This window comes from Carcharhinus amblyrhynchos, chromosome 5, assembly GCF_965287045.1.
Source record: "Carcharhinus amblyrhynchos chromosome 5, sCarAmb.v2.hapA, whole genome shotgun sequence".
Taxonomy (NCBI): Eukaryota; Metazoa; Chordata; class Chondrichthyes; order Carcharhiniformes; family Carcharhinidae; genus Carcharhinus; species Carcharhinus amblyrhynchos.
This window is the reverse complement of record NC_137328.1, coordinates 95,966,001-95,981,870: the sequence shown is the minus strand read 5'-3', so window position 1 is coordinate 95,981,870 and position 15,870 is coordinate 95,966,001. Positions and strand designations below refer to the sequence as shown.

The following is a 15,870-nucleotide window of genomic DNA, read 5'->3' as shown; positions in this document are numbered from 1 at the left end:
TCACCAAGATCAGTTCTGAAGAAAGTTCCTTGACCTGGCAGGATTTTATGGCCTCACTCAGCTGAGATCAAAAATTCCCACCCAAGGACAACTGACATTTCCGTTGTCAGACCTTCTCCCGCACCGATTCCATGGCGGGCATGGTGGTAGAGTCCTGGCTATTAATAACTTGGTTCCTCCCTCCGTAGATGCTGTCAGACCCGCTGGGTATTTCCAACATTTTCTAACCATAAGATCTTAAGACATAGGAGCAGAATTAGGCCATTCGTCCCATCGCATCTACTCCGCCATTCAATCATGACTGATTTTTTTTCTCATCCCCATTCTCCTGCCTTTTCCCATTAACCCGTGATCCCATTATCAATCAAAAACCTATCTATCTCTGTCTTAAAGACACTCAATGACCCGGCCTCCACAGCCTTCTGCAGCAAAGAGTTACACAGATTCACCAGTCTCTGGCTGAAGAAATTCCTTTTTTTTGGGGGGGTGGTTTCCCCCCACTAAGGCTTTCAGGTCTGTATGACTTAGTACCATTATGCTTTATGTAATGTTTGTTAATATAAATATTGTGAAATAATGAAAAATCTCTGTAAGCTCTGATATTGCAACACATTAAAAAGTCTGACAACACCAGGTTTTAGTCCAACCTATTTATTTGATAATATACTCACAAGCTTTCGGGGTTAGCCCCTTCGTCAGGTGAATGGAGAGTTCTGGCCTCAGACAGAGCATATAAAGCACAGACAGTTTAGAGATTACTGATTAGAATGCGAATCCTTACACCTAACCTGCTGTTCAAGACCTGAAGTGGCTGATAATGTGAGTGGAAGGAGCACTGATCACAGTTTAAAGAGATGTGTATTGTCTCCAGACTGTCTGGAGACAATACACATCTCTTTAAACTGTGATCAGTGCTCCTTCCACTCACATTATCAGCCACTTCAGGTCTTGAACAGCAGGTTAGGTGTAAGGATTCGCATTCTAATCAGTAATCTCTAAACTGTCTGTGCTTTATATGCTCTGTCTGAGGCCAGAACTCTCCATTCACCTGACGAAGGGGCTAACCCCGAAAGCTTGTGAGTATATTATCAAATAAATAGGTTGGACTAAAACCTGGTGTTGTCAGACTTTTTACTGTGTTTACGCCAGTCCAACGCCGGCATACCCACATCATTGCAACACATGCCATTAGTTTCTCTTGGTGTTCTTTTTTAAGACCCGAGTTCACTTTGATAATTTGAGCTACATTCATATTAACAAATGGTTAACAACATTAGTCGTAGGTGGAAAAGCTACTTGGTCAACAACTGGTTAAGTGGACACTATAAGAGAGAGGGATAGGGTGGATATAAAAGTTCATTACAGTGGTCATCATTCCCACTAAAAAGAGCTGATTTGGTATTGAAAAAGCAATTCTAAGCAGCACAGCTCCTGCTGATTTCGCACTTTCTTTAATGCTTCTCAGTGATTTTTTAAACTTTCAGAAATAATCAGATGCAGTATTAAATGATTCTTGCAATCAGAACAAATCATTGAGGAGGAGGAGGATACCACAGAACTTAAAAGGCCTTCATTCATTTGAATTCAGTCTATCACAACAACTACCTTCTCTTTAATGAAGCTCCATATCACTCTGGTCATTTCATCTCCATCCATTTCCACAATTGGATTCTCTGCTTTGATTCGTTTTTTGGCATCTGCAGACAAATAAAGACAGACATCTTTCAATCATCTACTGAAATCTTTAATATCAAAGGAAAGCAAACCTGTGCATGTGTATATGTGTGCAGACTGGAGGGCCTGTATATGTGTGTGTACAGAGTCACTTGCAGACATTTGGTAAGGGTGAGGGGAATAAAACGGCAAATGAATGAATGCTGCAGTGACTCATTTATTAGGTAGGTTTTCATCATTCAGAAAATTAGTATTTTCAATCCTAGCCTGCCATCTTAAGAGAAAGTTTAAGTTTATTTACTATTGTCACATGTAGACTTACATAAACACTGCAATGAAGTTACTGTGAAAATTCCTGGTTGCCACTCTCCAGCATATGTTCGGGTACATTGAGCGAGAATTAGCATGGCCAATCCACCTAACCATCTCATCCTTCGGACCGTGGGAGAAAACCGGAGTCCCCAGAGGAAACCCACACAGACACGGGAAGAACGTGCAGAGTCCAAAGAGTGACCTAAGGTGGAATCAAACCTGGGTCCCTGGCGCTGTGAGGCAGCAGTGCTAACCACTGGGCCACCATGTCACACAAGGCTGGCAAAATAACTTTACAAACCATGGCTTAAAGTGCAAGATTTTCCCAATAAATTCAACTCGAATGATACAATCACAATATAGGAAAGAATTCTGTTTCTATGGTTACTCTATCCAATTCTACGCATTTTTCATTCAAACTGTAATTCCAGTTACAATTGCATTTACTTGTATCATGTTACCATCTGCCAATTTCCCATGTCAACTTTTCAATTTAAAAAGTGCTGTGACCACATTTATAATAGAAAATGCCAATATCATATTGCAAGTACAATCTTCTGCCAGTACAACTTACATTAGCCTGTGCTGCAAAGAAACAATTCTGTTTCTCTGCTTCCAACTGTTTATCAACATTACATAAAAAGAAGAGAATGTATGATTACGATTGAGGACTAAATTACATATATCTGCGCAATCCAATTATTCCCCGCCTTCTAATCCTCTCACCTGAAGACAACTGGTCTTGCTGCCTTGTATTAGCATACCAAGATCGAGTAGAATTTATATTTGCCTGGAATTTGCAGAGTCTTTTCCTGGTTAAATGTCAGCATTATGAATTAGGCAGAATCTTCAGGATTTAGCACAAGCACAGAAGAACAGGGAAATCCTGAAACTGCGGTCTGTCTATTACTGCAGGCGCGACTGTGGTCCCACACTCCCAACTTCCTCAGAATCAGCAATCAGTGAAATCAATTCATCTGACCTGAACTTGCCCGTTTCTGTTGTCTGCACAAAATCCCACCGAAAGTTAAATCTTTGTCAACGAGCAGCACGGTAGCACAGTGGTTAGCATTGCTGCTTCACAGTGCTAGGGACCCGGGTTCAATTCCTGGCTTGGGTCACAGTCTGTGTGGATTTGCATGTTCTCCCCATGTCTGCATGGGTTTCCTCCAGGTGCTCCAGTTTCGTCCTGCATACTGAAAGACGTGCTGGTTAGGTGCATTGACCCAAACAGGCAGCAGAGTGTGGGGAATTGCACAGTAACTTCATTGCAGTGTAACTTCACAGTAACTTTCATTGCATAAGCCTTACTTGTGACTAATAAATAAACTTTATGAGGTCTGACTGGGTTTATTGGTCATCAGAAGAACAATTAGGAATGTATAGCCAATTTCACCCTGAAAGAAACATGCAGTACGCTACTGAGTGTTTCCAGTGTGATTGGAATCCTAACAGTGCAGAAGGCCATTCGGCCCATAGAGTCTGCACCAACCACAAATCCGCCCAGGCCCTATCCCCACAACCCCTCATATTTATCTTGCTAATCCCTCTAACACTAGGGTTTATTTAGCATGGCCAATAGAATTTTTAATCTAGACTTTTTAAATAGTCATTTTTTAAAATTACAATGACATTTCATCTTCTATCTTCATTACATGTGTATCGTTATTTTCCCCTGTATACAATTTTCAAAAGTTATTTGATTTTAGTGCATTTCATTTCCTGGTAATGTGATTGCCTGCTTCAATTGCCTGCTGATATTACTGCATCTGGGCATCCCCATTAAACTATACCACAATCAAATACTTATCAAAGCGGTTAAAGTTCTCATTGCAGAGGTCAAAAGATCCCTAAGTGAGGCTTCCTTTAAGGTTAGTTATCACCCTTACTTCAAGACTTGTAGCATAATCCAGACCAATATCTGTTTTGCACCTGGAATGCACAGCCTGTTAAGGACGCCTACTTCCTGATGCCGCACTTTTGTTCTAATACTTTGCTAATTGGATTACCCCCAACAAAAGTGAATGGGAAAGGTTCAAAATGGGCAAATCAAAAGCAAGGAGAAAGAAAGTAGAAAATTGCTGGTGGGAACTGACTCATTAGTTACAACTGACTAAAATAACTCCTAGGCCAGTGTCCCTTCACCAAAGTTAGATTTATTTACACAGTAAGCAACACTCAGACATTTGGAGTGCGCTTAATCCTTACGCTCGACATTATGTACACATTCAGGGCTCCCCGATTGGACAAGTCTCAATGAGGGCACTCGTATTCTAAGACGTCCACATCATGGGCCTTGTTAAAGTCATTACACTGACTAATCCTGAGTGACCAGTAAAAAGAATACATCAATAACAAAAATTAATTTGACAAAAATAATGAAGTGAATCGCTCAAAAACCATTGAGAACAAAATGCCTGACTTTTTCTTTAATAGATGAAATTTCTAATGCACAAACTAAGCTTGCCAAAATACATATTTCACAATAATAACTACATTTATTTACTGAATTGCCACTGAACATCTTCAGAAGGTCCACCCAGCTTGTCCACAAATACTAGGCATATGGAGATTTTAAACATATGTTCAGCTGGAGATTTATCCTTGCGTTAATGTTTCAGTTTGATGTTTTGTCAGATGACCTATATTTTGCTGGTCTTGTATCACAGCTCTTTTGACTGCATCTTCCAAAACCATGACCAATGAACAGCATGGTTACAAGTGGTTCACACTGCTGTCTCACAGCACCAGGGACCCGGGTTCGATTCTGGCCTTGGCGTCTGTGTGGAGTTTGCACATTCTCCCTGTACCTGTGTGGGTTCCCTCCAGGTGCTCTGGTTTCCTCCCACAGTCCAAAGATGTGAACGTTTGGTACATTAACTATGCTAAATTGCCCCTTAGTGTCCCAAGATGTGTAGGTTAAGTGGACCAGGGGGTGGGCCTGGGTAACATGCTCTTTTGGAAAGTCAGTAGAGACTCGATGGGCCAAATGGCTTCCTTCTGCAATGTAGGGATTCTATGATCTTGGTCACATTGAAGGACAAGGGCAGAAGAGGCATGGGAACATCACCGCCACCTGTAAGTGCCCCTTTAAACTGCACACAATGCAGACTTTGAACAAAATTGCCATTCCTTTACCGTTGCCTGGTCAAAAAGCAGCTGTGGGTGCACCTACACCACATAGACTGCGGTGGTTCAAGAGGAGACTCACTGCCACCTTCTCAAGGGCAATTAGAGATGGGTAATAAATGTTGGCCCTGCCTGTGATGCTCACATCCCATGAACGAATATATAAACAACACCACCATACTCACAAAGGATCATCAGCCTGAACTGGCAACATGACCCCTCCTTAACTGACAGAAGTTGTTGGTCTTACTGAGTGATTCCAGTTTTTAATTCAGGTTGTCAGCATCAACAGTATTTAGCTCTCTATGGTATCATAGTGACCCAGCGTGCATAGGAAGCATTTACACATGTTTAAACATTTCATTTACAAGGGCCAATAAATCACAGGTGGCTCTGCTGTTGGCTGCAGTGCAGTTTTGTTTGAAAGCTTTGTTTAGCTGCCCTTCCCCAGCACTCAGTCCTGAAATGCAGCATTCAACATAATCTCAGCTGCAACAGGAGAGACTTGTTTCCATTTTGACCTAGTTGGGCTACAGAATTAATCACAGCACATTAACATGGCACAGGGGCCACCTTCAGAAGGCAGGAATCCTAAACTCCAGTTTGCTTTCCTAAAATAAGAAAGCCTTTCTTTTCATGGTGGATTTTTTTTAAATTGGAGATGCATTTACTGGCGAAACAACTGCTGTGAATGTTTGCAATGCTCATTGGTTGTTTAAGGAGGGGGAGTGAAGGTGACTGAGTACATACTGAGCTCTTTAACAATCACTAGTCTTGTGACCGGCAAAGCAATAAACTGCAACTGATACCATGGCTGCTGCCACAAGCCAACACCATCAGTGGGATCAACCTTCACAGCAGAAAATAAAAAAAGATGACAATATCTGTAGAGGACATAGGATCCAAAGGTAAAGCACTTTTATTGGTAATATGTGGGAGGAAAGGAAAGAAACCAAAATACAACAGAAACAGGAAAGAGAGAGAGTGTGTGGAAATCACTACCACAGAAAGTAGTTGAGGCCAAAACATTGTGTGATTTCAAGAAGAAATTAGATACGGCTCTTGGAGCTAAAGGGAGCAAGGGATATGAGGGGAAGGAGGGGGTCAGGACATTGAATTTGACAATCAGCATTGATCAAAATGAATGGCGGAGCAGGCTCGACAGGCCGAGTGGCCTACTCCTGCTTCTAGTTTCTATGAGAAAGGAATTGAAAAGGACAGAGAGGGAAAAGGAATAACAAACAAAAATGGAACAACAGAATTAGACAGAAGCTAGGAAGGGGAATAAAACATGGGACAAAAGGAACCATGAATTCAAGGAAGAAATGAGAGACAATCAGAGGGGACAGAGATGGTGGAAAGCATAATGAATGTAACTCAACAAGCAGAGAGAGAGAGTGAGAAAGAAAGAAATACAATTCAGATTTTACTTAAATATCTGTGGTCAAGGCATGAGGAATCACACTGATGGGCTTTGACTGGGATGATGGGTGTTGTTGGGGGTCATGGTGGCAGAAGTAAGACCATGCCAGCCCTCACCCAGTGCCATCGCCCTGCTGAGATTAAGCTGTCAGCTGGCCAATCAGCAGCTTCTGGTGGCACCGTTGGTAAAGTGGGAAAGGCAGATGGTCAGGCAGAGAAGGGGCAGGCCCTCAGCAAACGGCAGCTATCAATGGGTGGGTTAAAGAGCCACTGAACGTGTGTATCAGGGTGATGGAGAAGCTGCGGCAGGAGGTCAGCAGGACCAGTCATTTACAATTTGCTGCAGATGGAGGAGCTGTCACCAACTGTGCAAATCTCAGCCTGAGGCACTCAACATGATCGCTGACTCTTCATCCAGCTCTCTCGCCCCACCATTGGCACAGATTGAGAAACATTAATATCATCGCCCAGCTACAGCAATCACTACAGCCACACGTGACCTCATGGTTTGATGATGACTCCATGTGTGCCCTTCTCAGTGACCAAATGGTGGGAAGCTCCTCTCCCGTGGGAAGGGAAGAGGTGACATCATGTCAGGCCAAGCAAACCTGGATGGAAGTGGCAGAGGAGGTTGGTAGCACCAAAGTAAAGGCAGGCTGTGTGCCTTAGTGACTATCGTCTGGTGGCTGTGACATCCATCATTATGAAGTGCTTCGAAAGGCTAGTCATGGCACGAATCAATTCCAGATTGCCTGGATCCACTACAGTTTGCCTACTGCTGCAACAGGTCCATAGCAGACACCATGTCCCTGGCCCTGCACTTAACCCTGGAACATCAGATAACAAGGACACCTCTATCTGACTCCTATTTATTGACTACAACTCAGCATTCAACACCATTATTCCTATAAAACTCATCTCCAGACTCCATGGCCTAGGCCTCGGCATCTCCCTCTGCAACTGGAAACTGAACTTCTTAACCCACAGACCACATTCAGTAAGGATAGGCAACAACACCGCCACCACAATCATCCTCAACACCAATGCCCCACAATCTTGTGTTCCCAGTCCTCTACTATACTCCGTATACACCTATGACTGTGTAGACAAATTCCCCTCCAACTCTATTTTCAAGTTTGCTAATGACACTACTGTACTGGGTCGGATCTCAAACAATGACGAGACAGAGTACAGAAATGAGATAGGGAATCTGACAAACTGGTGCAGCGACAATAATCTCTCCCTCAATGTCAACAAACAAAGGAGATTGTCATTGACTTCAGGAAGAAAAGTGGAGAACATGGCCCTGTCTACATTAACGGGGACGAAGTAGAAAGTGTCGAGAGCTTCAAGTTTTTAGGTGCCCAGATCACCAACAACCTGTCCCGGTTCCTCAAATGCCGACACTATAGTTAAGAAAGCCCACCAACACCTCTACTATCTCAGAAGACTAAGGAAATTTGGTGTGTCAGCTACAATTCTCACCAACTTTTACAAATGCACCATAGAAGACATTTTTTCTGGTTGTATCACAGCTTGGTATGGCTCTACTCAAGACCACAAAAAACTACAAAATGTCATGAATGTAGCCCAATCCATCACGCAAACCAGCCTCCCATCCATTGCCTCGGTCTACACTTTCCGCTGCCTCGGCAAAGCAGCCAGCATAATTAAGGACTCCACATGCCCTGGATGTCTCTTCCACCTTCTTCTGTCGGGAAAAACTCTGAGGTCACATACCAACCGACTCAAGAGCAGCTTCTTCCCTGCTGCCATCAGATTTTTGAATGGATCCACCTTGCATTAAGTTGATCTTTCTCAGCACCTAGCTATGACTGTAACACTACATTCTGCACTCTTTCATTTCCTTCTCTATGAACGGTATGCTTTGTCTGTATAGCACGCAAGAAAAAATACTTTTCACTGTATATTAATCATGTGACAATAATAAATCAAATTGAAATCAAGTCTCTTTCAGTTGACTAATTCTCCTGGCTGGCTGATGGAAGACTGATAACCATGCGTACAATCCTTTAACCCTTGCACTCTCGGAGTCCAGTGATGGCCCCGGCTCTCTCAGTATGGTTAGTGTTTAATCAGATGTAGCTCTCCTGAACATTGCAGCCATGCCAGGCCTGAGGAGCTGATAACTGGGAGATTAGGTAATGATCCCAAGGCTTAGAAATGCAAAGCCATGGTAATCTTCGGAGTTATAGGTATTAAAAAGCCACTGAAACAATTTGAGCTTGTTGCCACCTGCAATTATCTTATAACTATACATGGCTGCCTCAATGAGGAGATGCAGCTGTCGGAGAAACTGGTGCTCTGAAATCGGGAGGCAATTTCTACAGCACGTCTTGAGGGTATATTCCTCTGCTTAGGCAGCCCAGCACACTCCAAAGGCTGGGAGCATGTGCAGGGAGAAACCGGTGTTTCGAGCCCAATGTGATTCTTCTTCAGAACCGAAGAGTCACAGAAGACTTAAAATGTTTACTTTGTTTCTCTCTCCTCAGATGATTTGATTTAACTTATTCACATTTATTAACATAGTGAAAAGTATTGATTTTGCATGCAATACAAACAAAGCATACAGTTCATAGAGAAGGAAAGTAGATACTGCAGAATTTAGTGTTACAATCATAGTTAGGATGTAGAGAAAGATCAACTTAATGCAAGATAGGTCCATTCAAAAATCTGATGGCAGCAGGGAAGAAGCTGTTCTTGAGTCGGTTGGTATGTGACCTCAGACTTTTGTATCTTTTTCCTGATGGAAGAAGGTGGAAGAGAGAATGTCTGGGGCGCATGGGGTCTTTAATTACGCTGGCTGCTTTGCCGAGGCAACGGGAAGTGTAGACAGAGCCAATGGATGGCAGCCTGGTTTGTGTGATGGATTGGGCTACATTCACAACCTTGTGTCAGGCACACTGAGTGTTTTCAGCACTTTCTGCTTTTGTTTCAGGTCAAGTACCGCAAGTGGCTGGCCTGCAGGGCATTGCTGTCCTAGTCTCCCTCTCTTCCTCATTTAGTGGACCTCCATCAGGTTGCACAGTTCTCATCTTCCTCTGTGGTAGCTTCCCCTGTAAGGGTCCCTTCATGGCTACAGAGTTCCCCTTCACTCAGACTTGCCTCCAGGTGAAGGGGAGCCACCAAAGGCATCACAAGGGTTTCTCAAATAACAGTCCCTTCTCCTCTCACACAGTCTCAGCTGCAGCCTCCAACTCTTCCATGCAAAGCTCCTTATCAGACCTTGTGGCATACCTGTGCTGCATTGACCTTGCCAGAAATCTACACCCACCACCCAATGTAGCTGCTGTGATCAATGTAAAATTGCACAGGGAGTGAAAACTTGGAGTGTATTGGCAAATTAATTGTCTCAACTAGGATTTAAGTGGCTTACTAAAGTTGTGGCTGCTTGCCTACTGTATAACTAAGACCGGTATCATGATGTCTGATTTAACATAAAATTATACTCTGTGACTGAGATATGCTCCTATTTTGTACATGTGGTGACCTCTGTTACAAATCATTTACTTTTCCTGCTGTGGGCACTTGTTCATGGAGGTACCATTAGCATACCCCTTCTGGTAGCATAACCTGAAGGCAAGTTCCCAAATCTATCAACATTCAGAATGTTGTGCAGAATGAATCAACGGCACCTTCTGATGATGCAGAATGTCACAGCAGACATTCATTAGGAAGAAAATGTAATAAAATCTGTGTCACAGAAAGGACATGTTGTTGACAGGAGTTATGTGTCTGCAGCACGTTTGGAGTGTCATTGATGTTTGCCCTGTGCAGACAATTCCAGGATTGATATTGTCCAGTTTCCATCTAACAAATTTGAAGAGAATACGGTCACTACATTCATTTACCATCATAAACCTTTAGTTTGGAATTTACTTGGATATCTTTTAAGAACATTTATGCATATCATATGCATGCTTTCATGTTACCAAAAGCTAGATAGTGTATTCTGCAATAAAATCTCAATATACTATTTATAACAAAATAAATCAGATTAAATGTATGATGTAGTGACAGGCAGGACTGTGCAGGAAATGGCAATTTCTTCATCTAAACTGTTTTAAGCAGCATTTTAGCAATATAAAGTAACTTTCTAGAAATAGATTTAAATGTTTACAACATATTTTATTATTCTAGATAATCAAAAATGTCAATTATCCTTACTTGCCTTAAGGAACTCATTCTTTTACATTCAACTATTTTTGGTTGATTGAGCATGCTGGCAGAATGGCATCATTATTTAATATAAGGAAACATGGGCAGTTTGTTCATCACTGACAGTCCCTCAACTAAGTATTCATGAAAGTTGTCACCTTTCTGTTCTTTCTCACCTTCAAATCACAAATACCACTCCTGCTTTTGAGACCTCAGAGACATTTGCCATTGTCCACTTCCAATGGACATGTCACACTCAATGGTGTTTGCCCAACCAGCATTCATAATAATGTTCATTGTCTCTGCTGGCGAATGCTTCATTTGTAATACACGGTAATAATTTATCCTCAGGATATCTGTCAGCAATGTTGGCCAGGCTCCATTTATTACTCAGTCAAACCTGAGATTGGGGTAGAGCTTGTCCCCTCTGGGGCAGTGCAGGCATTACCCTGTTGGCACTCCCACGATTGTGCTCAGCAGCGAACTCATGGTTTTTGACAGATTAGCAATGGAGGATCTGTGGTAGATGTCTAAGTCTGGATGGTGTGTGCCATGGATGGTCCAACATCACTGCTCATATCTTTCCTGGTGTTAACGTTTGCAGGACTGCAAGGTACTGGTGAAAAGAGTTTGGCAGGTTACAGCAGTACCTGCTGAAGGGAAATACATTCTGCAAACACAATACACTGGTAGCAAAAAGATTGGACATCTTGGCCCAAAACAAGATGTCAATCAATCTAAATACACTGACCTGGAAGCTGCTGAGCTTCCTTCGTGTAAGAAACATGCTTTTACTGGCAGAAGGTTCAGTAACCTGAGGGTGAGATTTAAGATAACTGAAAAAAATTTGCAGGGGATATTAGAATTTCTTGTTAATCAGTTGAGTTGTACTTGCTGAAATGTAGAATATGAAAGGATAGTAGAAGATTTAATAGCGACTTTCAAAGGATGTTTGGATTAATGTTTTAAAAATAGATAGTCGGGACTCTGAAGAAAAAGCAGGGAAGTGGAACAAATTGCATACCCCTTGAGCACAAAAGGATCAGTGGTTTTGTCACTAGATTAGTCACCCAGACCAGTGACCCAGGGTAATCCTCTAGGGACCCAGGTTTGAATCCCACTACACCAAATGGTGAAATTTCAATTCAATAAAAATCTGGAATTAAAAATATAATGATGACCATGAAACCATTGTTAGTTTTTTTTTATTCATTCATGGGACATGGGTGACACAGGCATGGCCAGCAATTACTGCCCATCTCTAAATGCCCTTGAACTGAGAGGCTTGCAAGGCCATTTAAAAGGGCAGTTGAGAGTCAATCACATTTCTGTAGATCTGAAGTCACATGTACGCCAGACCAGGCAAGGCAAAGAAGGCAAATTTCCTTCCCTAGAGGACAATAGTGAATCAGGTGGGTTGTAAAAACCCATAAGATTCACTCATATCCTCTAGAGAAGGAAATCTGCTGTCCTTTGCTGGTCTCATCTACATGTGACTCCAGATCCCTCAACAATATGGTTGACTCTTAACTATCTACTGAAAAGGCTTAACAAGCCACTTAGTTCAAGGGCAATTAGGGCGACAAATGCTTGGCTAGCCAGTGATGCCCACATCCCATAAATAAATAATAGCCTCCTTCTGTGTTGTATGAACATAGAACATAGAACATTACAGCGCAGTACCGGCCCTTCGGCCCTCGATGTTGCGCCGACCAGTGGAACCAATCAAACGGCCCTCTAACCTAAACTATTCCAATGTTATCCATATGCCTATCCACTGACTATTTGAACGCCCTTAAAGTTGGCGAGTCCACAACTGCTGCAGGCAGGGCATTCCACGCACTTACTACCCTCTGAGTAAAGAACCTACCTCTGACATCTGCCCTATAATTATCACCCCTTAATTTAAAGCTATGTCCCCTTGTGTTAGCCATCACCATCTGCGGAAAAAGGCTCTCACTGTCCACCCTATGTAACCCTCTGATCATTATTCACAATTTGCAAGAGGATCCATGAAAGATAAAGATGTGCTAACAGTTTCTGTGTCAGTTTCTTGCTTTGACGCATATTATCCAAATTACATTGCTAGATACTTTAACCATTGCATTGAAACTTGCACTGAGTTTTCAGCTCCATTCTATCTGCAAATGAAATGATTTTGCTCAATTGTGGCTCACCTCTCTCCCATTCCCATTCAAATCTATCCAAATTTGACCTCTTTTGCTTCTCCAAGCTATAGGGAAGCAGACAACATTCAAACGGCACTGTGGGCAGACCTGACGATTTGAAGCAATTCAAGAAAGCAGCTCACCATTACCTTCCCAGGGCAATTCCAGTTGGGGAATAAATGCTGGCGGTGCCAGTGATGCCAATATCCATGAATTTTTTTAGAACTCCAGTAGAGGTCAAACTTGTGTTTTAAACAATAATGTATTCTATGCTTCTATTCATAAAGCCCCAGGGCCCCTTTTATGAACAATGTTTTTCAGCTTGCCTTTCCACCCTCTCCTCCAGCATTCCCTTTCAGAATTTCACACTGGACACTAAGGGGCCATTTAGCATGGCCAATTCACATAACCCGCACATCTTTGGAAATAGAAAGACTTCAATTTACATAGCACCTTTCACTCCCTCAGTGTGTCCCAAACTGCTTTCCTGCCAATGAATTAGTTTTTCTGTTGTGAAGTCAGGTTGAAATTTAGGAAAATGACAGCCAATTTGCATACAACAAGCTCCCACAGTAAGGTACATCATAGAATCCCACCGTACAGAAAGAGGCCAATCAGCCCATCGAGTATGTACCAACCGCAACCCCATCCTGGCCTTATTCCAATAACTCCACATATTTACACTGCCTGACACTAGAGTCAATTTAACATGGCCAATCAACCTAACCCACACATCTTTTGGATCGTGGGAGGAAACCGGAGCACCCAGACAAAACCCACAAGGTGAGAATGTGCAAACTGCACAGACAGTGATCCAAGGTTGGAATTGAACTCCTAGCACTGTGAGACAGCAGTGCTAACCACTGTACCACCGTGCTGCCCAAAACCATTACCAGTTGATCTGTCTTGGGGATGATGACTGAGGGATTGGCCAGGACACAAGGCTAACTCTGCTGTTCTTCCTTATATCGTTGCCGTGGGATCATTGACGTTCACTTGAGGGAACTGACGGGACCCTGATTTAACATCTCATCCAAAAGACAGCACCTCTAACAATGCAGAACTTTGTCAGTACTGCACTGAAATGTTAGTCTTGATTGAACTCTCCTCTTTATTAGTTATATAAAGATTGGAGATGTGGAACCAGCTGTTTGACAGTCAGGAATCATCTGAGTGGGGAATAAAGTTTTCTTTCAAACTTTCCAATTTAGCCATGCTGGTTGGGTGACAAACGGAAGTGAGGTGTTGTTGGAAACTGTATAATTAAACCTCTTAGAATATATTTAATCGGTTAACAATCCCATTCACTAATACACAAAGAACTTAGTGAACAAATCGAGTATTTTACAACACAAGTTTATAGGTGAACGATATTATAAATATAGACACAGACATTTGGAATGGAGAAAGCCGGATTGACGAAGTCTGGACACGAGCAGGGCACAAAGGAAGTTTTTTTTTGGAAAAGACTTATGGCTCTTCCACAAAACTGCTTTAACTCAAGTTTTGCATCGAACCATAATGGACCATCACTACCAGTTACTAAAGCTAGAATCTCTTCATTGTAGGGTCGCTAGCCATTGCTGAGCTCCTGGAAGAAGCATTTTTTGTGAATTGAATGCTTTGACCAATTCTCACATCCACCGTGGAATAGGCAAGAAGTGTAAAAAAGATAATTTTCCACGATCCTAGTGTGAGTAACAGAAAGGCAGCATGTGGAGCGTCGCAGTGTTCAATCTGGCCCCAAATAACAATATAACTAACAAATCATAAACCTGCAAAACTACAACGCCGGCAACCCAGCTCCAGGACAGACATTTACGTGCAAGCCGTCACGTCGCCAACTGATAGCAAAAGCTAAAACTGATAGCAAAAGCTAAAAGTTTGGGGGTGATTTCAGGCTGCAGCAAGTATCAGGCTGACTCACAGTCTCTTCGCTGGAGAGTGCAGATGCTGGGGAGGCTCCGGGACCCGCTGCAGATTGAGGAAGGCACAATCCTGAATAAACTCGCCATCTCTCTTTCTCTCTCTGGCTCCACAGGAGAGGCTGCGATGTGGGAGCAGGAAGAAGGCAGCCACGCAAACAGCGTGCAGCGCCCGCTAACGTGCTGCCATTAGGTTTGACACTGAGAGTGCGAATCTCAGCCAGCCCCCAGTGGCATACCGACTCTCAGAGCACTGCCCCGAAAGACCATCACCTCTAACACACACTGAGGCTTCGTTTACAGCCAGTCAGCTCTGGAAACCCCGGGCACACTCTCTTCCACCTTCTTCCATCGGGAAAAGATACAAAAGTCTGAGCAACAGACTCAAGAACAGCTTCTTCTCTGCTGCCATCAGACTTTTGAATGGGTCTACCTTATATTAAGTTGATCTTTCGCTACATTATAATTGCAACATTGTCTAGATCCAATCCTTTCCTTCTCCCCTCTGTACTCTAGGAATGGTATGTTTTCTCTGTATAGTGCGCAAGAAACAATACTTTTCACTGTATACCAATACACATGGCAATAATAAATCAACTACACTTTGAGATGAATGGTGACTTCCTGTTGAAGAGCAAAAGATAGAAAGTTATGTTTCTTAACACAGATGCTTCCTTCGTCACTCTGTGTGGAGTTTGCACATTGTCCCCGTGTCTGTGGGTTTCCTCCAGGTGCTCCAGTTTCCTCCCACAAAGATGTGAGGTTAGGTTTGTTGGCTGTGATAAATTGACCCTAGTATCGGGGGATTAGAGGGTAAATGTGTGGGGTTACGGGAAAAGGGCCTGGGTGGGATGTGGTCCATACAGACTCAATGGGCTGAATGGTACTGTAGGGATTTGACGGTTCAGACTGCCTGCCAATGATTGAGCTTACTTCACTGAATTGTATCTCTTGCCCAAATGGCCTTATCACTAAAAAGCACTTGCATAAACTGAGGCAATGATTCACACAAGGGAGCAGGACACTTCCCAAGAAACACCTCCAACCATTTCCATTCACAA

At 42.8% G+C, this 15,870-nt stretch overlaps 1 protein-coding gene across 1 annotated transcript in view; it reads right to left on the bottom strand.

Moving 5' to 3' along the window:
* The window catches only part of LOC145343203 (isocitrate dehydrogenase [NADP], mitochondrial-like), a 59,125-nt gene extending 44,143 nt beyond the window's left edge, over positions 1 to 14,982 (bottom strand). The window contains exons 1-2 of the mRNA XM_080189239.1: positions 14,812 to 14,982; positions 1,606 to 1,697 (exon numbers count right to left, since the gene is read on the bottom strand). Coding sequence (XP_080045365.1) covers positions 1,606 to 1,697; positions 14,812 to 14,899 — 180 coding nt within the window. The 5' untranslated portion in view covers positions 14,900 to 14,982. The remainder of the gene's footprint in view (positions 1 to 1,605; positions 1,698 to 14,811) is intronic.
* Between the last annotated feature and the right edge of the window lie 888 nt (positions 14,983 to 15,870).